Source organism: Artemia franciscana, chromosome 19, assembly GCF_032884065.1.
Source record: "Artemia franciscana chromosome 19, ASM3288406v1, whole genome shotgun sequence".
Lineage (NCBI taxonomy): Eukaryota > Metazoa > Arthropoda > Branchiopoda > Anostraca > Artemiidae > Artemia > Artemia franciscana.
The window spans coordinates 22,133,392-22,160,559 of NC_088881.1; the positions used below are offsets into that span (position 1 = coordinate 22,133,392).

The window sequence follows — 27,168 nt, forward strand, 5'->3', positions numbered from 1 at the left end:
ATTCTTAGTAGTACTCGCGTACTTCAGAAGCAGTAGTTGTAGTAGTAGCGCTGGTAGTGGAAATAGTAGAAGTAGTAGTAGTAGCTGTATTAGTAGTAGTAGTAATAATGGTGTGCAAATATTGCCTTTTTGTCAGTTTATCACCCCTCTCATCATTATTTGAAAATTCCAACTTAATACCCTCAGTCATTCCTGAGTTGCGCCCTTTTGACAGCCTCCATGCCCATAACGTTTTTGTTTTCTAGTTCAATACTCCCCTAAACTTTCTTTGAAAGCTACGCCTGAATGTCTTTGGCCTTTTTGGACACCAAAGGACAAACATGTCCCTCATGTCCCCAGACTACTGACAGGTTTAAAAATTAGCCTTTTTTCTGCTGGTTATTTAAATAATTTTCTCCTCCTAAAACAGGTTCTTGTTTTTCTGTGTGGTTTTTGATTTCATTAAAGTGCTAGTTTTCCAAAATCATAGATATATTGAGCTAGTTTCATATGTTGCATAGATTTTGAAGCAATAATTTTTATTCGTTTTAAGTTTCAACTTTTCTCCTTATACTTTTACCTTTTACTTTTATTTACTTTTATTACTTTTACCAGAGATTTTCTGTTTTATATAAGTTTACAGTTTTTCTTCTTTTAACACAGAAAATAAACCTGACATAGCGGTCTTGTGTGTACTTTATGTGATGATATAGAAAGGTCAACATAACTCTTCTTGAAATAGGGTATTGAGTAGCGAATGACACCCAAAATATCAGCTGAATACCCAGTTTTTGAATATAAGTTTCTTATTAATATGATTACGAGATGTAATTGGTTTGCAATCCAATGCTATTATTTAAATTACTTCTTAAAAAAAAAAATATTTTTTTCACGGAAGCAAAGAGCAAAGTTGAAATTAAACCTGACAAAAATTATTGCTTCACAGGTTACGCAAAATATATCAATAAAAAACGAACAAAAATTATTGCTCCACAAATTGCGCAAGACATAATCTACAAGATATTCTCTTAAGAGTGGAAAATCCCATAACTAGCCTGTAGTAAATAGAAGACTAATTTATAAGGCTCTGAATGGTCTTTCACCGACTGTGATATAGATAACGTTTAGCATGCAATTATAATCCTTTAAAAAACGTCAATTAAACTCAGTTTTCATTAAAGTGCTAGTTTTTAAGATTCTACAGATATTGGAAAATATCACGAGTCTGTTCTTTTTAAACTAGTTTTGTAGATGTATCTTGCGATAATCTGTGAAGGAGTAATTCTTGTTCGTTCTTAGTTTCAACCTCGTTCTATGTTTCCATGAAAGAGAACTTTGTCTTTTTAAAATTATTTTTTGCTTCGTTTTTTTTTAAATATACACAATAAACCTTACAATTTTTTCAGTTTAGGCAATGATGTTAAAGAAGTCAGTATGGATTTTTGTTTAAAATATGATATCAAATATAGGTATTACGTCTTACCTTTCTAAAACTTTCCCGAGAGTTATTTATAACCTTATCTCATAACTAAAGGGTCCGAAGGAAATATTGTCAGGGGTGGCTTTAAACATTTGCACATGAGAAATTCACCTATTTTCATGAAAAATGAAAATAAATGAAGGACATTTTTTTCATTTCGCAGTTTTTTTCCATAAAAGTTTTTCAGTTTTTGCTTACTGAAGGGCTCAGAGGGTACGGGTATACAAGAAGGGGGATTGTAAATATTATTATATGATTATTTATATTATATAAATATCATCATTATAATATTCTATAAATATTATTATTTATATAAATATACAAAATACATTACTATTATTAATAATATAAAAATTATTATTGTATCCTCAACAGGCCTTCAGCTCCGGAAGGTGCTTTGTGGCACTTCACGATGGATCTATTCAGACGAACTTAAAAGAGGCAGTAGATTTTAAATGAGTCATTAAACATGTCTCTGCGATCTTGCGGTAACCTGTAAGCCCTGGCAGAAAAAAAATTAGAAATAAATAATGAAATGTATACTAAACATGCTTAGAAGTGGTCTTCCTCATTTTTAAGATGTGGGTGGGGGGGGGCTCAAAACCTCCAGTTGAGGGTATAAAACCATGAGAAATCCATTGGATATATCAGAATTTGCAACTCCCTGCATTTTGATCCTCTTTGGGCAAAAGTTGCCCAAATGTTTCGTGGAACAAGACGGTAGAAACAAAACTTTGCTCTGACACTATCTCATTTCTTACTTCAACAAAATAAGAAAAGCAAGTTTTCCAGCTGAAAGGAAGGAGAAACATCAGAACTTAAACGAACAGAAATAAATTAATTATATGGGTGACTGCCCCTTCCTTCACCCCTCTTTCTTCACGCTAAATTTATTTATGTACTTTATAAAGCTTCTTATTCTAATTAAGCGGCCTTTTGCTTCACGAGTCGTTCTTAATGAATTGGGAAAAAGTCAAACTTTATCGTAAAGAATGAAGTATTGAGGAGGGGACAGCCACCCTTAAAATGGAATAATTTCTGTTTGTTTAAGTTTTAAAGCTAGAGCTAGGCTATATTCTCAAGAAAACAGATTTTCCTTGTTTGTTTTTCATTAAGGATGACTTCGTACGTAAGTTTTCTTGCCGAATTGATTGGTATATGTGAACTTTGATGCGTTTCGTTCATATACGCTATTTTTGCTTTAGAGTCAGGTGAAGCAGCAAACACACTTGTTAAGTTGAAATGCCAACCTAGGCAACCATAGGAGATACAATAGCTCCAGCAGTATTTACTAAATACAAATCGATTTAGTGCGATGAGTTATGCGAGAAGCCATCATTAAATCAAAATAGAGAGAAAGTGTAGATACACTGTTTTTTGATTGGAGAGCAGTACTATCATTACTACTATATATCTTTCCTTTGGGTCAATCTTTGTTTGTATTTTTGCTAACAACTATCTGCCAACCGAACCGACAGATAGGTAGGCAAATGATTTATTTTTTTGTGCTAAGCTAGAGACCCTGACTTTTAATATTTTGCTTACGGTGGTACAAAAATATCTCTGGTGCAATTGGTTTACCGTCAGCCCCATTTTTTCTCGTTAAATGGAATGCAGTATAATGTGAAATCCTTGTAGTTTCTTATTCGTTTTTATGGCACTTGGTATTAATCAAGTGACATATAGCAATCGCCAATTCTGTCGGTCTGTCGGTCCCGGTTTTGCTACTTTAGGCACTTCCAGGTAAGCTAGGACGATGAAAATTGGCGGGCGTATCAGGGACGGGACCAGCTTAAATTAGAAATAGTTGTTTTCCCAATTTGACCATCTTGGGGGGAGTGGGGGGCCGGTTAATTCGGAAAAAATAGAAAAATAGAAGTATTTTTACTTACGAACTGTTGATCAGATCTTAATGAAATTTGATGTTTGGAAGGATATCGTGTCTCAGAGCTGTTATATTAAATCCTGACCGGATCTGGTGACATTGGAGGGGGGATATGGGAGGGGAAAACCTAAAATCTTGGAAAACACTTAGAGTGGAGGGATTGGGATGAAACTTGGTGGGAAAAATAAGCACAAGTCCTATATACATGATTGACATAACCGAAACGGATCCGCTCTCTTTGGGGTGGTTGGGGGGGGGTGATTCCGAAAAATTAAAAAAATGAGGAATTTTTAACTTACGAACGGGTGATCGGATCTCAATGAAATTTGATATCTAGAAGGATATGGTGTCTTAGAGCTCTTCTTTTAAATCCCGACCAGATCTGGTGACATTGAGGGGGGGGGGAGTTGGGAGGGGGAAACCTAAAACTTGGAAAAAACTTAGAGTGGAGGGATCGGGATGAAACTTGGTGGGAATATTAAGCACAAGTCCTAGATACATGATTGACATAACCGGAACGGATCTGCTCTCTTTGGGGTAGTTGGGGGAGGGGTTGATTCTGAAAAATTAGAAAAAATGAGGTATTTTTAACTTACGAAGGGGTGATCGGATCTCAATGAAATTTGATATTTAGAAGGATATCGTGTCTCAAAGCTCTTATTTTAAATCCTGACGGGATCTGGTGACATTGGGGGAAGTTTGGGGTGGGGAACATAAAATCATGGAAAACGCTTAGATTGGAGGGATCGGGATGAAGCTTGGTGGGAAAAATAAGAGCAGAAGTCTTAGATACGTGATTTACATAATTGGAAAGGATCCACTCTATTAGGGGGCGGGCTAATTCTGAAAAATAAGAAAAAATGACGTTTTTTTTAACTTACGAAGGAGTGATCGGATCTTCATGAAACTTCATGTTTAGAAGGACCTCGTAACTCAGATCGCTTATTTTAAATCTCAACCGGATCAAGCGTAATTGGGGGGGGGGGGCAGTTGGGGGGACCGGAAATCTTAGAAAATACTTAAAGCGGTGAGATCAGGATAAAACTGGATGGGAAGAATAGAAACCTGTCTAAGATACGTGACTGACATAACCGGACCGGATCTGCTCTCTTTGGTGGAATTGCGGGGGGTAATTTTGAAAATTGAGGTATTTGTAACTTACGAAAGGGTGACCAGATCTTAATGAAATTTGATATTTAGAAGGATCTTGTGCTTTGAAGTTCTAATTTTAAATTCCTACCAGATCCTGTGACATTGGGGGGGAGTTGGAGGGGGAAACTGGAATTCTTGGAAAACGTGAAAACTGGGGTATTTTTATCTTACGAATAGATGATCGGATCTCAATGAAATTTGATTTTTAGAAGGAATTCATGTCTCACAGCTCTTATTTCAAATCCCAACCAGATCTTTTGACATTGGGGGGAGTTGGAGGGGGAAATCTTGGAAAAACACTGGGAGTGGAGGAATCGGGATGAAGCTTGGTGGATAGAATAAACAAATGTCCTTGATACGTGATTGACAGAATCGTACTGGATTCGCTCTCTTTGGGGGAGTTGGGGAGAGGGTTCAGTGATTTGGCGAGTTTTGTGCTTCTGGACGTGCTAGGGCGATTAAAATTGGTAGGCGTGTCAGGGAGCAGCACAATTTGACTTGATAAAGTCGGTTTCCCAGATTCGACCATCTGGGGCTAAAGGGAGAGGAAAAATTAGAAAAAATTAGGGATTTATAACTTACGAGTGGGTGATCGGATCTTAATGAATTTTGATATTTAGAAGCACATCTTGACTCAGAGCTCTTATTTTAAATCCTGACCGGCTTTTAACTTAAAAAGTTAACTAACAAGTTTAAAATAGAAAGTTTAGACACACAAAAGGGGAAAATTATTGCTTGCTTATAAAGTCTCATCTGGCCCTTCAATGCTTATAGCTGGCTAAGACTACATAATTTTTGTGTCAACCTTCAAAGTTCCTCTAGTAGATCTGTAGTGTTTTAGTCCTGATTACAGAAGAAGAAAATACTGTCATTACTTGTTTTCTTTTTTTAATTATTCGTTTTTATGTTACATCATTTCAACAACACTTCAAAGATCGGTTTCGCAGAGAATAAACTATTTCGTGGTTGCTCAGCAGTTTTTCAAGATGAAAAAATAGGAATTTTGTAAAGACTGTAGGAAACGGAATTGACTTGAAACTTTTTTTCAGCCTTCCCGACCACACGTTAGCCGCATCGTCGCCCTCTTTCTTTTGACGCAAGTTTTTGTCATTCTCAAGCATCGACCTCTTGTTCGAACTCTTGCTTGGTTTATACTCAACGGCAAAGCTGATGATACTAGCGATGATTACTTCGAAAAATTTCGAAGTCTTCAATCTGAAAACATCGATGAAAGTGAAGGAGACTCTGAAATCGAAACTGGAGTTGAGCCAAGTGTTATGACAATGAGCTCAAATGGTCATCCTGGCTTTGAAGTTAACATAACAGATGAAGAAAAGGAGATGATTAAAGAAACGCACCAGCTATCACTGGATGAAGGCCAATTCGGTCTTATGGACAGACCATTTTTGAAGTCAATATTTGATTGTTTAGACGTCAATGACACGGATTATGTAGCGCTTTTTGCTCTCTGCCTTCTCTATTCAATGAGCACAAATGAAGGTAAGGTTTTGCTTTAATAGTGCTGTTGATCTTTTTTAAAGTCATTTAAGTAGAAACGTATTATTGGTAGTTTTACTAGAGCATGAAGAAATAAAGCTACTGGGTGTTTTGCCACGTGGCTGGAAATGATGTGAAACTTGTTTCCAACATGAGCCTGGTTTATAACGCCTTCCTGCCTTCTATAACAAACATGGAGAAACGTGAAAGTTCTTACCTGAAGCAAGTTAATAAAGAGGTTACCAAAATACACTAAGCTCTAAGTAAAGTTCATTAGCGTGTTCTTCACATAACTCGTTATGCCTGAAGTTCCCGAAAGTGTCAAGTCTACATTTTTTGCACTGAACAAATTTTGAAAAAGTTTACTACTCCAGAAAAAACTATATTTTACAATAGAAATATGTATTTCTCTCCTTTTTGAAAAGTAACGCTTAGACTGGAGTCTGAAAAAGCGAATTGTACTTTTTTTTGCCGTTTTTATGGCACTTGGTATTAACCAAGTGACATATAGCAATCGCAAATTCTGTCGGTCTGTCTGTCTGTCGGTCCCGGTTTTGCTACATTAGGCACTTCTAGGTAAGCTAGGACGATGAAATTTGGCAGGCGTATCAAGGACCGGACCAGATTAAATTAGAAATAGTTATTTTCCCGATTTGACTATCTGGGGGAGAGTGGGGGGCCCGTTAATTTTGAAAAAAAATGAAGTATTTTTAACTTACGAACGGTTGATCAGATCTTAATGAAATTTGATATTTGGAAGGATATCGTGTCTCAGAGCTGTTATTTTAAATCCTGACCGGACTTGGTGACATTGGGGGGGGGGGGGGGGTTTGGGAGGGAGAAGCCTAAATTCTTGGAAAACACTTAGAGTGGAGGGATCGGGATGAAACTTGGTGAGAAAATAAGCACAAGTCCTAGATATATGCACCGGAAGAAACTGGATGGGAAGAATAAAAACCTGTCTAAGATACTTGACTGACATAACTGGACCGGATCTGCTCTCTTTGGTGGATTTGGGGGGGGGGGGGTAATTTGAAAAAATGGGGTATTTGTAACTTACGAAAGGGTGACCAGATCTTAATTAAATTTGATATTTAGAAGGATCTTGTGCTTTAAGCTCTAATTTTAAATTCCGACCAGATCCTGTGATATTGGAGGGAGTTGGAGGGGGAAACCAGAATTCTTGGAAAACGTGAAAATTGGGATATTTTTATCTTACGAATAGGTGATCGGGTCTTAATGAAATTTGATATTTAGAAGGAATTCATGTCTCAGAGCTCTTATTTCAATTCTCACCAGATCTTTTGACATTGGGGGAGTTGGAGGGGGAAATCTTGGAAAACATTTGGAGTTAGGAATCGGGATGAAGCTTGGTGGATAGGATAAGCAAATGTCCTTGATACGTGATTGACGTAACCGTACTGGATTTGCTATCTTTGGGGGAATTAGGGGGAGGCGTTCAGTGATTTGGCGAGTTTGGTGCTTCTGGACGTGCTAGGACGATGAAAATTGGTAGGCGTGTCAGGGACCTGCACAAATTGACTTGATAAAGTCGTTTTCCCAGATTCGACCATCTGGGGGGCTAAAGGGACAGGAAAAATTAGAAAAAAATGAGGTATTTATAACTTACGAGTGGGTGATCAGATCTTAATGAATTTTGATATTTAGAAGGACATCGTGACTCAGAGCTCTTATTTTAAATCCTGACCGGCATTAAGCCTCTGATTTTCCTTTTAAATCAATCTTAGAATTTTGTTAGAGCTCATACCATATGAGCTCTTGGCTCTTAGCTCTTCTTGCCTCGTCACAAGTGCCATATGAGCTCTTAACTCTTGTTCTTTCTTTGTTTGTTATTTTTTGACGTTGCAAAAGGCTGTTACAAAAGAAAAACGTTTGGTTACAATCCTTCACAGCGATGACAATCTTATGCGGATGATAAGAACTTAGCCTCGTCTCCTGTCCCCTACAAATGTTGGAATAGGTCTAGACTCCCAAAAGGCAAAATGAAATACTAACTCTTTCTTCTCTCCAAGTTTGGTATAGATCTGACGATTCCTACTTGAACACGACGTGATGACAAAAATCTAGTGTCGCTCTTCCTCCACTCAGAGACATCAAACTGGGTTTTGACCGAGAAAGGGTACAACTAGAACATTTTAGTCTTGATTATTCCTTCTGGTAGATGTCGAGATGACGAGAAATTAGGGATCCTCTTTCCTCTTCCACCCTCACAAAGAGTCCAGACCGATTCGTTCCCCAAAAAAACTCTGATGAAGAATTTACCATTCACTCATATTGCATTTACTAAAATCTTTTTGAATATTCCTCCTCCGCCTTCCATAGAGATAAAATTGGGCTTGAACCCCGAAAAGCTGCAGGTATGACACTTTTTCTTGCTTCTAGTTTTCATTGAGTGCCGAAACCTCTACTGGTAGATGTCTAGATGACAAGAATTCTTCAAGTGATTGGACAAAGGATAGGGTTTCAAAAATGTTCCAATTGGAAATCCAATGCCACTGTCCACCACGTTTAACTGAGATCCAATATTCTTCTCTGGCAAATATCGGAACGAGTAAAAATTAAACAACTTAAGAACCCATTCTCTCGCCACAAGGCGAGAAAGGATTTACGAAAGATATAGCTGGGAGACTAGCTATGACTTTCTACCAAGTTTGGTTGAGATAACCCTTAGAGAATAGGGACGTTGATCTGACCTTTAAGGGCGGGGGGGAGAGAATCAAACTATTTCTCGTAAGTGGGGGGGCTTCATGTGTTAAAGTATTTCTTATGGTAGTCACTATGATGACAGGAATGCAGAGACCCATCTTGGTCCCTTACAGAAATCGGACAGGCACTGACCTACAAAAATTTCAAATGGCCAGTCAAAAAGTAGTTCTTACCAGCTGACATCCAAAAACTCCTTCTTGTAGATGTCATGATGACCAACTTTTTGGACCGCCTACTCCTCAAAAGAGATTTAGTCGGGTACAGATCACCAAAATGCATTAAAATATGAATTGATGATTTTCAAGTTACTTTTTTCAGAATCATAAAAGATACAGTGTTTCGGTTTTAGTTCTACTTTCTCTTGATCTCAGATCATAGTAATATGGTGATTATAATTTCTATTCCATTTAATTTCTAATACTCCTCCTTACTTTCAGTTTACTTTCAGTTTTTTATTTAATAATATAAAGCACAACAATGTAAGTAATTAAGCAAGTATGACTTGCTAAGACCGCACTAGACTCTCAAGTCCAAACTGGCGGCGGCGCTAGTCTTCGTTTAGTGGTCCATCAGCCAGAAAGTGCAATGGGAGGTTGGGGCCAGCCATCCTGTGCTTTCGTACACCCTTCCTGCTTACTTTTCCCAGATTTCTCCAGGTATCCATTTAGAGCTGGGTTGACTCTGGCTAAGCTTACAGAGTCACGCCACTGACCCTCGTCCCAGACCAAATAACTGGTCACGCCAGGAATCAAACTCTTGCCCCTCGGACAAAGGATTTCGAACCCAGCGCGTCAACCACTTAGCCAGGACGAGTAACCCGACAATATACTTACTACGTAATAAGAAATATCAAATTGAAAATGCGGTTTCTTTCTGTTTTACAAATTCAATCAATGCTCCTTTTGTAGTTTTCTAACTTTTGTTTTATCAAACCTACTCTCCTCTTTTTTCTCTCGTCATCTTTATCTCCGGAGTTTAAGAAGAAAATGATTATGCATGTAAACCCCCGGTTGTTATCAAAACGGGTATAGGCTTATACTTCTGCTAGTGCTGCACTTTATGTTGCCAATTTTACAAATTCACCAGTTTGCCTTAAACCTCTAATCTTATTTCAAAGAAAAAACTAAAAAATTTAGGTCATCTACATCCTTAAGCAGCTTATGCGCAAATTTCGGAGAACAGATCCCGCCTTGTCTTAACTCATGTATAAGATGATTGGTCCATAGTCATACCCGCCTCTTCTTAGCATCCTTATTGCCTCTGTTTTCCTTATTATTCTTTCCTTTGTCATTTTTCTCCTTATTGTCTCCCTTCTTCTTGAAAACCATCGGAAAAGATAGTGCCTGTAAACGTGGATCGCTTCAAATCTAAGATAAATTATGGTTACAGTTATAGCTGCAACCTAGTAATGTAAGAAAAATAGAACGGTGTTCTATTTGAGCTTTACTAGTAATATTCTTCTTATACGCGTTAATACCTAAAAATAAAGGATCCTTAATACCGTTGTCTGCAAATCAAGAATAGCAACAATACCAATTACGGCAGATTTTTAGCTGGTAGAAAAATTTTTATTCGCCTCTTTTACTGACACTGAGTCGGTTAAGCGTTAAATGTAAATTATAACAAAAATGTAGGCGAAGCGATGATTGTGCTAGCTTTTCCTAGGAGCGTTTAATGTTAGTTTCTATATCTTAAAGTTTAAGTTAAAGTTAAAGTTTAGTTTAAGTTAAAGTTAAATAAAAGTGCCACTGTGCACTTTTATTTTTATTAGACGCATATGCTGGAATGTATACCATAGATTTCCAAAATTTAATTTTTTTTTGTATCTTCATTTTAAAAAAAAGTAGAATGGTTGCCTCCCTTCATTTTTTAAATTTGGTGCCCCTGGAAACTCTTAGAATCATTATTAGGGGTATCTATCTAGAATGTCTACCTAACTGGGCAAAATACAATCGTTAAAGGCTTACTCATGCTCATTGTATTACTCATCGTCTCAGTGCACAAATGAAACCTTGAAGCCAAACAGAAGAGAAATGCTAGAGGCTACTAAAAATCCGTAACTATGCTTAACAAAACACTTCGGTATTGTAATTTAGATAATTTCAAAATATATCTAGCATTTGATCGTAGCAATTTAGGTATCATGCCCATATTTGCTTTCACATTCCCCCTGAGGATTTTTACAACATGATTTCTACCAAGACTTATGTTGCTCATTGCTGATGTTGCTGAGGTAACAGTCGTAAACACCTTTTATGATGGTTTAGCAATGTTTTTGCTAAAAATATTTATCAAAAAGCCTCACCTATCATGATATAGCACGTGGGGAAATTTTAGAATCAGTAATATCCAAAAGATCATTTTTCAACTGCTTCTGAAGGAGTTTAAATTGCTTTAAAAATGATTGTGTACACTGCTATTCAAACAGGATGCAACACGCCTACCTTTCTAATACCCATAGAGTATGTCTTTGACTTTGACATAGCTCGTTTTTAGACCGGGTTAGCCCTTGAATCTTTTGCACATTGCATCATCGAAATTCTGTAGCTTGAACCAAGGAATCAGGAAAGCAAGTGCTTCTCAACTTTCGCAAATTCCTTTCTCTTTCTATTTTTATCAAATGGTACCATATCGTAGGCTTTTGACGGATACGAAATAGGACCAATTTCAATGTGTTTGGCCTAATCTATGGATTTTAACCATATTGACCCATTTTTTTTCAAGTTGATCAGTAAACAAATATTTTCTCGTGCCCTTCTGGTGACATGGATTACGCGTTGAAGTCCCTTTGGTCTAAGGTATATGCTGTGAAAAACGACAGAAAAACACTTTTTTATTACCCCTTTTGGTCGGCACGTAAGCTGGGAGGCCCTGAAAAAGGGTCATTCTCGTAGATTGATTTTTTTTGGGGGGGGGGGGGGTCAAACAACGTGATATATGCCAGTCCTTTTGTCTTAACATCTATCTGAAAAAAGGCAATTTTCATTATTTCGAGCCGCTGTCCCTGGTTGTGTGGTTCATATAATCCCTGGAAGCGTATTAATTGGACATTTTTGACTATTCTAACCATAATGACTTCATGGTATTCTAATACAGGGATGTAATTGGGTGCCCAGGGTCATAAGGGGCGTACGGGGCTCAGTTTTCATTGGCACACATATTTAAACCATTAACAAGTTTTGATTTTCAACAAGTTGTAACATGCTCATTCTTGTTTCATAAAACCATTTGTGAAAAACGGGCGGATTCCATAATTTTATACCCTTGCCCTGAAGAATGTGTCGACTTTGCTCCCCCCGGAGGGATGTACACTGTTTGGACACTTGGATGATTTTGAGCAAATAATTGTCTTAAATTTTAATCTGATGCCATAAGAGGTTACGGGAGTGCCCTGGTCCTCAAAGGGTACTGAAAGGAGAATGGTTGCCCTCCAAACATTTCCAGCGCTTAAAAAAGAAATTTTCAATGGATGACCTCCGAGTCATCCGAATTTTACAGCTGCTCCTTCTTTACGAATTGACCGGGGAAGAATTAAGAAAAACATGGAGACGCATTTTGTTTTACTTGGTCAACGTTTTACTTCAACGCTGCCAAGTGTTTGAACCAAGACCTGAGATAATTTTTTTTGCCCTCCAACCGTGGACAATTTTTTGGGTTCCAGTTTGACTAATTATATTCAGGACGCACTTATTAAATCCAGAGCGTACTTCATGTTAATTTGCACAAAGGAAACACAAAGCATTCTGGACATTTTTCAACTGGGTAAATGATTCCACAACCAGCAATGAACTTGGTAAAATATTGAACAGCTTTTTCTTAAGTTTTCTTCACTGTTTGTTTTTATAGTATTTGTCAGGGTTCAAACCGTTCAGTTAAGAATATATTCAGGCTCTTTTTATTTTTCTCACCTATATTAATTAATTTTTTTTTCATTTCATGCTGGGCTATCAAAAGGAAGTTTTGGTAAGCCGTTTATTTTTTGCATTGCCCTTTTTCATCTCATACCTTTTTTTCGTGTGAATTTTACAGTTATTGCTTTTAGTGTTCTGTCAGCCAAGAACAGATTGGCCTATTTCTAGTAGCCAATGAGCCTTTCAGACTTCCAATGGCTGTCTACTTCCTATGATCTTTCAAGCTCGATTGAGTCTTAACCTGAGATGAAATCAGCGCCATCATAGTATGTGTAACGATATCATTACCATCGTCAATTACTGCAAAATAAGATATAATTTCAATATTTGCAGCATACATCGATACGAACGTTTTGTATGAGATGTCCTTTGTCGAGTTCCTTCACCACTTTTTACAATGAATTACGATGTTCTATACTCATTTCTCCCACTAAAGTTCGTTTCTGGTAATAATTAATCATGAAAGCCATGTACCCAGAAATGATGGCAAAGGAAAGGGAGACTTGTTGGAATCGATCTGCATGATTGGCGTTGAACCGGAAGATGGTCAATCGTTTTCCAACAAAACCGCAAAATAAAGCCATGTTTTTTTTTATTATTTAAACCTTCTAGCTACAAAAATACAGCTATGAAAAATCGTTCTCGTTTTTCTTTAGAATGCTTTCAAGTGTAACATTTATTTTGGCTTTTGAGACAAAAACACAAATGTAAAGGCCAGGAAATCTGAGAAAGTTTAAACTAGACCACAAAATAAGATTTTATAAACGCCTCCATGGGAAAAAAGTATTGCTTCAGCTAGTGATGAATTACCAGGGAAAACTACTCACTAATAGTGTTACTTGTGCAGAAACTTCGTTTCTTTAACAAAACTGAATAAAAATCGAAAAGGCTATGAATTGCCGTTAAGTGGCTATGTTCAGAAAGACCTACTTCAAAGATATTATTTTATTGAATTTTTACCCTAATTCCCAGAGGAGATATCAGAAATCACCTCACAGTCGCCATTCTTCTCTCTTTGCAAGCCTCAAGAAAAAGGGCTTGGTTCAATAAATGGGAAAACGAACGAAGGCCTCGGTAGATAGGGAACGAAAAACATAATTATGGTTGTCCAACAATCTGTTCTTGCATAAATTGGCTCATGAAAATCCTCTTCTCATATTCAACAAGGATTTTATGGCACACATTGCTGGTTAAAACAAGCAACTATCGTGCAAGCTGTTTTTTTTTTTTTTTTTTTTTTTATATAGTTTGAGTTAAGAGATAAGAAATTTGGTAATTGTAAAGCAGCTACTGTAACTCTAGTTCTTGTATCCGTCTTCATTTCACCTCATCTTTCCCGAGAATTTAAAAAGCCCACCCTTTTCTATGTATTTTGAATTTGACGAATTAAGGCCGATCAATATGTTCATTTTCTAAAAGTACTAAGTAAATGAAAACTCTGTATAAAAACTACTCCGCCGTGCAGCATAGCATCTCTGATAGAGTCTCCCACTTATGGTGGCCGCTTTATAGCTACGATAAGTTTGAAGATTTTCGTAGCTTATCTGAGGTATTAAAGAAAGATAGTGTATTACTACGGTTAGGGTTTACAAGCAAACTATTTTATTATAATTTGAAGTGACATGAGGCACTTAACCGTTGTTGAGGTTCTCATGTTGGCCAAGAATGTTTGACTAAAACTGTAGAGCTAATCTGTTTCATTCTTAATATTCAGTTCATTTCTCTGGCATTTAAAAACGTGAAAAAAAATAAAATGGTATATAAAACTGCGATAAAAAAAAAATCATTAATAATGCTTATGACCGGAATGGTTTTGCCTGGAATGAGATTACCCGAGTACCTTCTACTCTTGCCTCAACAGCTGGAGCGGTAGGAGTCAAAGCACCATCTTCATCAACTCCACGCAATATTTTTGAAAAAAAAGCTATAGAGATTATAAAAAGTTTCTTTTCGACATTAAGATACCTGTTAATATATATTGTACTTTTTTTTAAATATCACTGAGTCACAACAAGTCAAATACTAGCAACGAAGTTTACGCAGCTTTCAACCTGATCCAGCGTAGTCACAATAAGTATGAAACAAGACTTGCTGGAGACTCGAGCAAAGGAAATGAATGACTGAGGGAACGTATGTAAAAGATTTGTAAAGGAGATAACTTTTATTGCTGTGCAGTACTTCCAATATATTATCGAAGTATACAACGAAAAATCTAGGGGACTGATGAGAGCAATGCATTAAACTCTAAAAAAAATCCATGGGAATTTGGGAGGAGACTGGGCCCCCTTCTAAATACGCCACTGGAAAAATGGTATAGGTTTCGCAAAATATATCAAGTTTTCTCTTGAAGAGCTAAATCCGAGTGTGCTACTAGGCAGAAGAGTGATGGTCAAACTTAGTATTGCGACATTTCAGTGTGTTAAGTTGTAGAATAAAGTGGGCTATGGAAAAATTATTCGTCCAAATTTCAGTTTGATCCGATGCCATGTATGGATGGTTCATTGCCCAGGAGTACAGGGGGTGAATCGGGTCTTTTCGATCAATTTTTATCATTAAAATCACACAAAATCTTAGTATTTATGACAAAACGTGCCGTTTACCAATTTTTTGCTATATCCGTTGTATTTTTTTTTTTTTACCAGTTACCTAGGTTTTCCCCCTGGACTTAGGTTGTTGCTTCAGTGCTTCTGCTATCCCCAAATTCTGCTCTCTGAAATCGTCCCAAAAAATTAACGTTCAGAAATGCATGCACACAAGATAAAACAAATCATCAATTTTTTTTAATATTAGTTTTTGGAGAATTTAGGATAATTCAATTTTCTTTTGAGAAAATTTGGTAAAACCCAAAAAATTTTGGGATGGTTTAAGCACTGCCTACTTTTAGGTAAGTCAGCAAACAGGTTTCCCGGGATGTAACAGAAAATGAAAATAATATTGGTCCTTTTTCAGGCCCCAATGTGAGGGCAACCCCTGTCCCCAATTTTAAATTATTCTTTGTGTTTGTGTCTCTTTGCCCGATGACCTTGTGGTGAAAGATGCGCTTGCATTTGGTATTCTTTTAGTATTGGCTTTTTCTGGATAATTTGCCCTATATAGCTCATTTAAATATATTCCCCAAAGTATCTCGTCATTTGAATCGTTTTGAAATGTGGCTGAAAGAGGGTCGACAACTTCTGCACTACTATTAACTTTGCCTTCTGGAGTAGCTTAAGTTGTGCAAGTTTATTTACTCCAATGGGGCTGATATATAAACTTTAATCCAATATTTCTCTTTAAATCTTCTTTGGTAACATCTATACTATCATCAATCCTTATTTTCTTCGTTCTCAGTTCTTTTTCCTGGCCTTTTGATTCGGTACCGCCTGCAGTAGGTATCAAGTTATTTTGAAACTTTTGAGACCTGAATCGTTTTTGCTTTATCTTGAAGGCTTTCTAGCCAAAAAGACCAAGAAGAAAAAATAATTTTACAAAAATCCTTTCTATAATAATCGAACAACTTCGAAGTCAGTTCCTAGTCTTGTCTTTGTTAGGTTTCCTTTTTTTTTATTTTTGCATAGTCCTGCTTGAATTTTGCAGTAGAATGTTATCTGCCAACGAAAAATATTGCTGGTACTTGATAAGTACCAGCAATGGTACAATGGTACTTGATAAAGCTTCTTCGATCTTAGACTCAGTAGTTATTTAAAAATCAAATCAAGTTGCAATGTGAGCTGAACTAAAATTACATTGTTGAAAATATTTCTACCAAATTTACAAGGAAACATTATGTATTGTGGCTATCACACCATAAACTTAATATGAATTTATATATTATTTGAATTTTATTTCTTAACAATCAATTCAAATATAATTTGAATTAAAATCAACTTGGTAAAAGTGATGGGAAAACCCGAGAGCCATTGCTAATTACTATACAGCCCAGACAGATAGTCTCAGTAAGAGGGAAAGCTGGCATAACCCTTTTTTAGAACTGTATAAAAATGATTGTGATTTCGCTTGTTGATACATAGTCTTTCATCCATCCTAGGGCAGAACTAAGGTAGATAGGCATGGATTAAGGATAATTCCAATGAGCTATGCCTACCAGAAAGCTTACTGGAATTGCAATGGGGATGACCGAGATTTTATTCGGTAATGGGTATCTCCTGAGACTTTAACTGTTTGATGTATTCTATTTCTTTATTAGGCCTATATTAGATTATTTTCTGTAACGAAAAGTATTGCTAAAAAGTAGATTAGAATTAATTCTCAAATCTTTAATACTGTTTAATGAAGGAAGTAAAATAGATGTTTTCTTGGGATTTTCTTTAAAATTTATGGCTCTGGATCGATAACCTTTGGCCCAACACCAGAATCTCGTCTGCCAAATCTGGACGATTGCGTTTTTAATGCATGCTATTAAACAGTATTGATACTTAATTCAGCTAAAGCTGAAAATCTTCTTTTAAGCAAGAAAAAGAAAATTACTATCATGATTGTAATCTGTATTGTCTCTCTTAAATTCCATAAAATTGGAGATGAAACCCTTCGAGAGAAGTAGAAAAGGATGCGGTGAAAACTGGGACCTGTTTCATCATTACAGAAACTGTTACTAGTTGTTTTTGCTAAAACTCTTCAAAAGTTAACTCTTCGAGACCTAGACTATGAAGATGATTTGAGTGTCCTATATAAAAATATTAGTAAAATCAATGAATATTTTGAAGATTTAGAAAGTCATTGATGCAAGAATTGCTTCGAAAATTAGTATTCAGAAGACTGATTTGCTTAGAATAGGAACCAATGAAGGTGAAGACATGATATTGGGCAGCGAGAAGATCGATTGAATAGATAGCTTTACTTACCTGGGTAGTATTATTAGTAAAGATGGTGGAGTAAACCAAACCAAGAATTAAGGTGTTTTTTCTTACAGTTGAAAAAGGTTTAGAAGAATAGTAAGATAAGTCTGTGAACTGGGAATCGATCACTGGAAGCTGTAGCACCAACAGCGGTTAAGTAAGGTTCTAAAGTGTGGGTGCTCCAAAAGATAGTTTTCTACGGATAGTTTTGGGTGCCTGTTATACTAACCGTTTGTCAAATAACAAGGTATGCGAAAAATGTAGTTCTATCCCGCTTTCTTGGACAAAAATGAAAGAAATGTTTAGTTGGCTAAGACACCTTGTACGGATGAGTGATGACAGGTAGCCATAGACTATTCTTTTTGGCCATCCACCTGGGGCCAAATAAAAGGCAAGTAGTTCCCGAATGAGGTGGGGAGACCTCATAAGGAAAGGTTTAAAGGAAGTTGGAACTTCTTCTTGAGGATAAAGAGCGAAGCTTAAGATTAGATTTGGGTGGAGGAGGAGTGTGTGCAGCTGTGTTGGTCTGATCCATTTCTATTTCCAGTTACTTTTTTGTTCTTCTGTCTCTTTTTTTTGAAATGTACATTTTTGTATATTTCAGATTGTTTCAAAGGTAGGTAGTCGTTTCACTGATCGTCCATCCAACAATAAGATGTACGAAAAACGTTGTTCAATCCCATTTTCTTAGGCTATAGTGAAAAGAATGGTGAAAACGAATAGGCCATGTTTTAAGGATGAAGGATGACCGATTGTCAAAAATTTTGTTTTTTGCCATCCACCTGGGGTCAAACGAAAATCAGGTCGTCCCTGGATAGGGTAAGAAATGGTCGTAAAGAAGGATTTAAAGGAGATTGGGACTTCATTATAGGGGGTAAGGTGTGACTATTTGAATAGTTCGGGTTACAGAAGGAGCTTGGAGCATCGTTGGTCTCTTGCGATTTGATACAACAGATAATTGCTAGTAGTACTAGCAGTAATGGATGATTTTGGGCAACAGAAAGGTTGACCAAGTGAACAGCTTTACTTACCAGGTTGAATTAGTAGAAAGGATAACGGATAGAGTGAAGATATAAAAAGTAGGATTGCTAAGACTCATGGCATTTTGTTGCACTTGACAAATTCTGGTAGGAAGATTCGAGGTAAAATTAGGACTAGAAGCCACGGCAATGACAGTGGTCAAGCATGACTTTAAAAAGTGGGCGTTTTAAAAAGCTCAAGAAGATAACTTGGATCTTCGAAGAAGAATTATTAAAAGCCCCTTGGCACTTGTATGACAGTTCTTGGCACTTGTATGAATGACTGTTCAAATCAAACAATAATCAGTACGAAAAATATGGTTCACTATACGTAAGGAAAGGTTAAGATGCTTGGGTCTTGTTTTACGGGTAAATTATGATAAATTGTGCTTTTTGGCAATCTATATAGGGTTAAACGAAAATCAGGACACCGTCAATTCCCCCCCCCCCTTCGTTTTTCTTTAAACCGGACTGTGAAACGATTCGGCCCTAAGAAAAGACCTTGCGAGTGATATTTAGATACGAAATTTTTAAGTTTCTTTATGGCGAGTTTTCCCGAGGACTCGCCATAAAGGTGAAACCCATAGTAAATATATTTATTTCGGTAGGAATTGATGCTGAGCTATTAGATGAAGTTGGATTAACCAATGGAAGAAGTTCAACAAAATCCATCTACAACAGGCTAGTTGCTCATAAGCTAGCTGACATATTGCTACTATCTGCTCAACAAAGTAAGTTAATTACAGTTTAGTATAATGGCTGTAGGAGTGTTCTAAACCTCTTTTTATATGCAGGAGGACATTCCTAGCCCTGTGAAATTGGTGTTTGTAGCTAATGACCTCAAACACACAAAACATGGAAATTAACTATCATATGAAGCTTATTATAGAGGGATGGCATGAGACGTTAAATATTAACTTAAATAAACCCAACTCCTTTGCTTCTAGCATTTTCAATATGTTCGTCTCCTTTTGCTTTTGCACTCTGCTATGCTTATTACCCCCGTAAAAATTCCCTCATTCCCTGGGAATCTTCGCCGCGGAAATTTACCGCTGGAAAATCCATCCCGAAAAAACCCGTTCTGGAAAATTTCTCTCCCGTGGAAATTTCCCTACATACTTAAAATTGAGTAGCATAGAAAATTAAAAAAATAAGCAATTTTGGAATATCCAAACTATATTCCAAAATGTAGGCAAAATAGTTGGTGTAGAACAGGGGTTGGCAACCTAAGACCCGCGAGTCACTGCGGAGTAGAAACTTTATGACTGTATCGTAATTACTTTCTTAATACGATTTTTCTCATTATTCATAAAGAGACTGTTTCAAAATGAAAATATTACTAACCCAAACGTCTATTTAATATTTGCATTGTGGTTGATTTTGACTCGGGGCTAAAAAAAAATGTTGAAGAAACCTGGTTTCCTAGGGTATTCATTTTTACATTTTTTTCATTTAATTTTTTTTTTCATGTTTCTGTGGAGTTGATTTATCATAGCACGGAAATATAAAGGTTAACACTGGGGCTGTGGAGATTATATCAACCCCGAAGGCAAACTTATTCGACATTTCGAAGTTTTCGAAAAAAATTAATATCTCAAAATTTCGATTCGATATCATAAGGATTGAGGACTTGATAGCAAAAAAAGAACCGAAAGAAGGCTGATTGCCCTCTAGTAGCTTTCGACCTTTAAAAATGGCACTAGAACTCCCAATTTCCAGTCGAATTCCACTTTCAAACTTCTAAGAGAGCCCTTTCTATTTGAAGTGGGTGGAAAAAGTTTTTTGGTACTTTTCTGGCCCTTTTTTGGCTGCATTTTGATGGGAAGCAATTAACTGTTTATTTCCTTCTGGATCGAAATCCCCTTAGCCCAAAGTTTCATACAATTTTCAGGCAATCAAAGTAATTCGGCCCTTTTTTGTGACCCCCTTTGTTAGAGGAGGGATCAATCCTTTGAATTTTTTTTTACATTAGGCCCCTAGTGTACAAAATTGAATATCCAAGAATATCCTTAGAATAAAATTCTTAGTATATCCAAATACTATAGGATATTGTAAACCACATATTCATCCTGTATTTGGAATATAAGTAGATTATTTCAAAATTCTTTTTTTTCACTATTTTTACTTATGATACTTTCTCTCTGGCTACTCATTTTTACACGCGAGAGGAATTATACACGAAGGGGGGGGGGGGGGGGGGGGTTGGCCGGACCCCAGTCATGACAGCTCGCGCTTATGCTAAAACGTTACCAATCCTTCATCGTACATATATAAAGCGTTTTACAAACATGTTTGTATTGAATACTCCTTTTCTCGTAGTTGATGGCTCCAGGAAGTTCTCTCTCTCTCTCTCTCCCCCTCTCCTTCTCCTTCTCTCGTTTGCTTACTCTCTGCTGTCTCATTGAATGTAATTTTTGCAGGTAGTCGAGTGCGTCCAATTACCGTAGAATTGGCCTGCTTGCACATGCGAGAACTTGTTTGCTCACCAAACGGGAGCCATCTAGATCCTGATATTTTAACAAAGTTGGAACATGCCAAAGATGACAATATCCTGGTTTTACGTAACTTTTACAAGGTGATAACTTCTGTTCCGCTTAAGAAAGTTTTCCGTAGAATCAGTGGTAAAGAACGCCCCACTCAGAAATCCATACTAAAAACAGAACCTCCCTCTGTAAAAAAGAATTAAGTTACAGGTGAAATTAATGCATGTGATTGTTTTAGTCAAATGCAGCTGAATATTTTTTTTTCTTTGCCTAGACATTTTTTTCTTTTGTCTGAAAAATCATCCATTCCTGAAACATGAAAAAACCTTTTCAAGGGTGCCAGTTGACATTTTATTCTTTATTTAACGCCATGTAATAGTATGCATTCTACTCTATGGAATGTTCAAGCGTTAGGTTTAAGAATGTACACAAACGCAGAGAGGGGATATGGTAGATAGATAAATAGATACATGTTTATTTACAACAAGAATTAAACCATATAAACAAACCAGCGCAAATACCTAATGGCATACTTAAGTGCGTGGTATATCAAAAAAAAAAAAAATAAAAAAAAAAAATAAAGCCGTCATTACTTCGTCTTAAACTAATTTTGCACTTCTTACAGAAATCAAACTTCAACACTCACAACGGAAAATATTATGGGAGACTAGCAACATGATTTCTTAATAACTTCAAAAATTTGTTTCTATCATTGCAATTTCTCACGGCTATTGGGATTAAATTCCAAACTTTTGGGCCAATATGACGCAAACTAAATCCCGCCCGCACCGTTGACCTAATTTCAAAAGAGAAATCAGAACTATGAGATGTTGGGTAATTGTGGAATTGTGAATTTGTCGGGAATAATCTTGGGAAATTTAGTGAGAGTTGTCCAAAAACATAATTGTGGCGAATATTAGAAATGGCAATAAAATGATGTTGATGAACAGAGAAGAAACCAGAAGATCCATAAAGATGGCTAACTGAGGATCTATTATTAACATTAAAAATTAATCTAAGGGCTTTATTTTGTAGAGTTTGAAGAGGTTTAAACGTTGAAGGAAAAGTTGATACCCAAACAGAAACACAGTAAAGAAAATATGGATTAACAAAAGAAAAATATATTGTCTTTAAAATATCCCTTGGGAAAAAATGGCGTAAACGAGAAAGAATGCCGATATTTCGCGAGATTTTTAGAGACATTGTTTTCACATGTTCACGGAAAGACAGATTTTCATCCAAAATAATTCCAAGATATTTAAATTGATCAACACGTTTTAGTACCCTATCATTTAGATAAAGAGAAAACTGTTCTGTTTTCTGAGAACCAGACCGAGAAAACAGCATATATTGATATTTTTTCTCATTTAACGAAAGTAAATTTCTGGCATAACAATCCGCTGCAGATAAAAGTGTGTTATTAAGATTATGAAAAAGTATGGATAAATCAGTATGGGATGCAACAATAACAAAAACATCTGCAAACAATACAATTTTACAAAAAGGTGTTAGGAATATGACTTCCCTCCCCCTTAGGATAGTTTCTTTTGCGATAAAAGAGCAGACTATATTAACCTGCGTCATGTCATGCTCATATGAAGTTAGTTTTTTATGGCACTTGGTATTAACCAAGTGACATATAGCAGTCGCCAATTCTGTCGGTCTGTCTGTCTGTCTGTCTGTCTGTCGGTCTGTCGGTCTGTCCTGGTTTTGCTACTTTAGGCACTTCCAGGTAAGCTAGGACGATGAAATTTGGCAAGCGTATCAGGGACCGGACCAGATTAAATTAGAAATAGTCGTTTTCCCGATTTGACCATCTGGGGGGGGGGAGTGGGGGCCCGGTTAATTCGCAAAAAATAGAAAAAATGAAGTATTTTTAACTTATCAGCGGGTATTTGGATCTTAATGAAATTTAATGTTTGGAATGATATTGTGTCTTAGAGCTTTATTTTAAATCGCGACCGGATCTGATGACATTGGGGGGAGTTGGAGGGAGAAAACCTAAAGTCCCGGTTCTGCTACTTTAGGCACTTCCAGGTAAGCTAGGACGATGAAATTTGGCAAGCGTATCAGGGACCGGACCAGATTAAATTAGAAATAGTCGTTTTCCCGATTTGACCATCTGGGGGGGGGGGGAGTAGGGGCCGGTTAATTCGGAAAAATAGAAAAAATGAAGTATTTTTAACTTATGAGCGGGTGATTGGATCTTAATGAAATTTGATGTTTGGAATGATATTGTGTCTCAGAGCTCTTATTTTAAATCCCGACTGGGTCTGATGACATTGGGGGGAGTTGGAGGGGGGAAACCTAAAATCTTGGAAAACACTTAGAGTAGAGGGATCGGGATGAAACTTGATGGGAAAAATAAGCGCAAGTCCTAGATACATGATTGACATAATCGGAACTTATTTGTTCTCTTTGGGGTAGTTGGGGGGGGGGGGGAGTAAGTCTTAAAAATTAGAAAAATGAGGTATTTTCAACTTGCGAACGGGTGATCGGATCTCAATGAAATTTGATGTTTAGAAGGATATCGTGTCTTAGAGCTCTTATTTTAAATCCCGACCAGATCTTGTGATGGGGGCGGGGAGTTGGGAGGGGGAACCTAAAACTTGGAAAACACTTAGAGTGGAGGGATCGGGATGAAACATGGTGGGAAAAATAAACACAAGTCCTAGATAGATGATTGACATAAACGGAACGGATCCGCTCTCTTTGGGGTAGTTGGGGGGGGGGGTTAATTCTGAAAAATTAGAAAAAATGAGGTATTTTTAACTTACGAACGGGTGATTGGATCTCCATGAAATTTGATTTTTAGAAGGATATCGTGGCTCAAAGCTCTTATTTTAAATCCTGACCGGATCTGGTGACATTGGGGGAAGTTTGGGGTGGGGAGACCTAAAATGATGGGAAACGCTTAGATTGGAGGGATTGGGATGAAACTTGGTTGGAAAAATAAGCAAAAGTCTTGCATACGTAATTTACATAATTGGAACGGATCCGCTCAATTGCGGGGGGGGGGGGGTAATTCTGAAAAATAAGAAAAATAACGTATTTTTAACTTACGAAGGAGTGATCGGATCTTCATGAAACTTCATATTTAGAAGGACCTCGTAACTCTGATATCTTATTTTAAATCTCAACCGGATCAAACGTAATTGGGGGGGGGCAGTTGGGGGGACCGGAAATCTTAGAAAATACTTAAAGCGGTGAGATCAGGATGAAACTGGATGGGAAGAATAGAAACCTGTCTAAGATACGTGACTGACATAACTGGACCGGATCTGCTCTCTTTGGTGGAATTGGGAGGGGGGAGGTAATTTTGAAAATTGAGGTATTTGTAACTTACGAAAGGGTGACCAGATCTTAATGAAATTTGATATTTAGAAGGATCTTGTGCTATAAAGTTTAACTTTAGGTTCTGACCTTCTCACAAGTGCCAAATGAGCTCTTGGCTCTTGGCTCTTCCGACCTCGTACCATATGAGCTCTCGGCTCTTCCGACCTCGTCCAAATGAGCTCTTGGCTCTTCCGACCTCGTACCATATGAGCTCTCGGCTCTTCCGACCTCGTCACAAGTGCCATATGAGCTCTTAGCTCTTGTTTTTTTTATCACATGCATGAAAATACAGTTAATTAGGTATTGCGAAACATCTATTTTACTATGTGGAGCCATTTTTGCTTTGGAACCTATCTTGGAACTCATAAAATAAACCTTTTAAGGCCTCGAGTTCAATAAGAACGTTATTATAGTCTTGGAAAGAACTTTGGTGGCTGCGAAGGTTAACTTTTTTCTGTCTTAATTTCGCTCTGCGAAATTAACGTACTGATTGACTTAATTTCAAAACTAATAAAGAAAAACGTGCTTTTTAGTTCCTGAAAATATCTACTCCGAAAGTAAATCGAAACAATAAAAAAATTTTCATTTCAAGTCAAGTTTCAAAAGCGGGAACAATAATAATAATAATAATAAAAAAACAACACTAAATGAGGCTATTTTATCTTTTTATCATTATCAATTAATATGTAACTCGTCGCAAACCAAGTTCAGCATTCCTTGCATTCTAATGGATAAGAAATGTTCATTTCAAAAACATATTGAGAACAAAATGGTTTTCGGTATGTCAAATTTGAATCACACAACTCTGGAGACCCATTTTTTGCCAAGGACATTTTATATCATATTTTCTAGGGTGAAGAAATGTTCTTAGATTTATTTGAAGCCGAATGTGCTGATATGAAGAGGAAACCACTAAATATAAGCTATTTAACTATGGATGCAAGTGTTTTGCTACCCCCCATAGGTACCCCCATGTCTGGTGTTGAATTTCCGAAAAGACTTCCTTGTGGAGATGTGGAGCGAGCTCGTCGAACAGTTCGAGTATTCCTGTCCCTGCGATCTCTGCATTTGGCAGTCAAAAATGACATCGAAACTGTGCTTCCTCTAGCCTCACCACAGACCGGAATAAAAGAAGGGGAAATTCTAGATTTAAGTATGCTACTTCAATCTCTAAATCGCCCCTGTTATTGTATGAATATTCTTTCATATTTCATTCTGTATAGTGCTCTCACCATACTTATATTAGAATTGTTAAGGGACCATGAGTGTACGATATTAAATAACGTTTATGCAATATTAAATTTTAATGAAACCTTGTTAAAAATATTTAAATACCAATATAAAGATACTAATTTTATTCTTTTCTTGGGGTTTTACGGATCGTTTTGCCTTTTTCTCTTTGACTTTTCCGTTCCTTTCTACATTATCTCAATTACCCACCATTACTTCCTCTTATTTTTACCAACCTTCGCTGTTCTATTTCAAGTTCTGTACTATTGCACGAAGATTTCACTTACCATCGCTAAAAATTGTAATTTCGAGAAGTTTCATTTTTTAGTTCATTGTAGAGGGATAGGATTAAATAAAAGGGGCAGGAAGTGTACCTAGTTATAGTTTGGGATCTAGAGAGGTTGTCTTTCGTGGTACTTACATAGACCTAGGTTTCCCAGCTATAAGGTGACAACGGTGCCTCTCGACGACGACCACTCTTGTGCTTTTGACCAAAGTTCTTCGAGCGACGTTCTCAATAGCACAGCATTCTTCTCAAGGCATTTGACTAGTGTTAACTCTGGTATATTAAACTCCTATATTAAAAATGTCTCCATTTGCGATCTAACGTAAAATAATTTATCGCCGACGCCTAAATTAACTATAAAGCATTACTAAAATGCATTTGAAAAAAAAATCAATGTTATTTTTAGGTAGGTATTAAATTCTCCTAAGAAATTTTCTAGGAAGACTTCGGAGAATTTAGTTTCAGTTAGATATCTCAGGTAGAGTTCATATAATGATATTGATTCGTAATTTTCACTTTACAAATTTGCCATCTCTTACCATACCTTAGTCTTACTATCCTGCTTAGTTTGTGTATTAAAAGAAAACACGAGGTACTTGGGACTGCTGCATGCGGTCTGTCTTTCAGGCTAAAAGAAAAAAAAGGAAAAGACGAAATAACCTACAATAGAATCCAAAATAAAACAAACAAATAGTAAGATAAGAATAGAATTACTAAATAAATAGCAGTTGACTTCCCATTTGAGATATGGTAACGTTATATGCTTTTGGTGGCATTTGTAACTTATTTTTGATCAGATTAGTCAAGTCCTCATTACACTTACTCATAAAAATAATTGGTTCTGATAATTTAGATAAATGCTTGTTCGATAAGTAAGGTTTTCTCAGTGTAATCTCTCTAGTTCATCTTTTTGCTTGTTTGTCGAATTTGCCGAAATCCTCTCCCCCTCCCTCCAAGAAAAACATAGGCAAGAGGGATATCCAACTAAAATGAAGAATATATGTAAAAGAGGAAAACTTGAATATGTAATTAAAACACAGTTTATATATTATGTAAATAAGCAGCTACTTACATATACGGTTTAAGAATATAAAAAACAGCTAATTTTGTAGTTGTAACCACTAAGGAAACTCTCATCTCTTGCGATTTGTCTGACTCGCATACCCCATCCTCGAAAAAGAATAGTGGTCAAGTAATGCATCTTATTGTGATTTTCTATGCTCACTGGAAACAAACGGTACAGACTAACCCGTTTCATTGCGATACGTTTTAAAATTTGTGATATCATTATTCCGCCTTAAACAACGCGGGTTAATAATTTTGCTTGTCAAATATGTAAGCGAGTTCA

The 27,168-nt window shown here is 36.7% G+C and overlaps 1 protein-coding gene across 7 annotated transcripts in view; it reads left to right on the plus strand.

The window, feature by feature from the left end:
- LOC136039419 (protein CLEC16A-like) overlaps positions 1-27,168 on the plus strand; it is a 162,798-nt gene that overhangs the window by 113,349 nt on the left and 22,281 nt on the right. For all 7 annotated transcript variants that reach the window (XM_065723151.1, XM_065723149.1, XM_065723153.1 and 4 more), the window contains 4 exons: positions 5,546-5,996; positions 19,094-19,216; positions 20,906-21,060; positions 25,157-25,457. In XM_065723151.1, the coding sequence (XP_065579223.1) occupies positions 5,546-5,996; positions 19,094-19,216; positions 20,906-21,060; positions 25,157-25,457 (1,030 nt within the window). The remainder of the gene's footprint in view (positions 1-5,545; positions 5,997-19,093; positions 19,217-20,905; positions 21,061-25,156; positions 25,458-27,168) is intronic.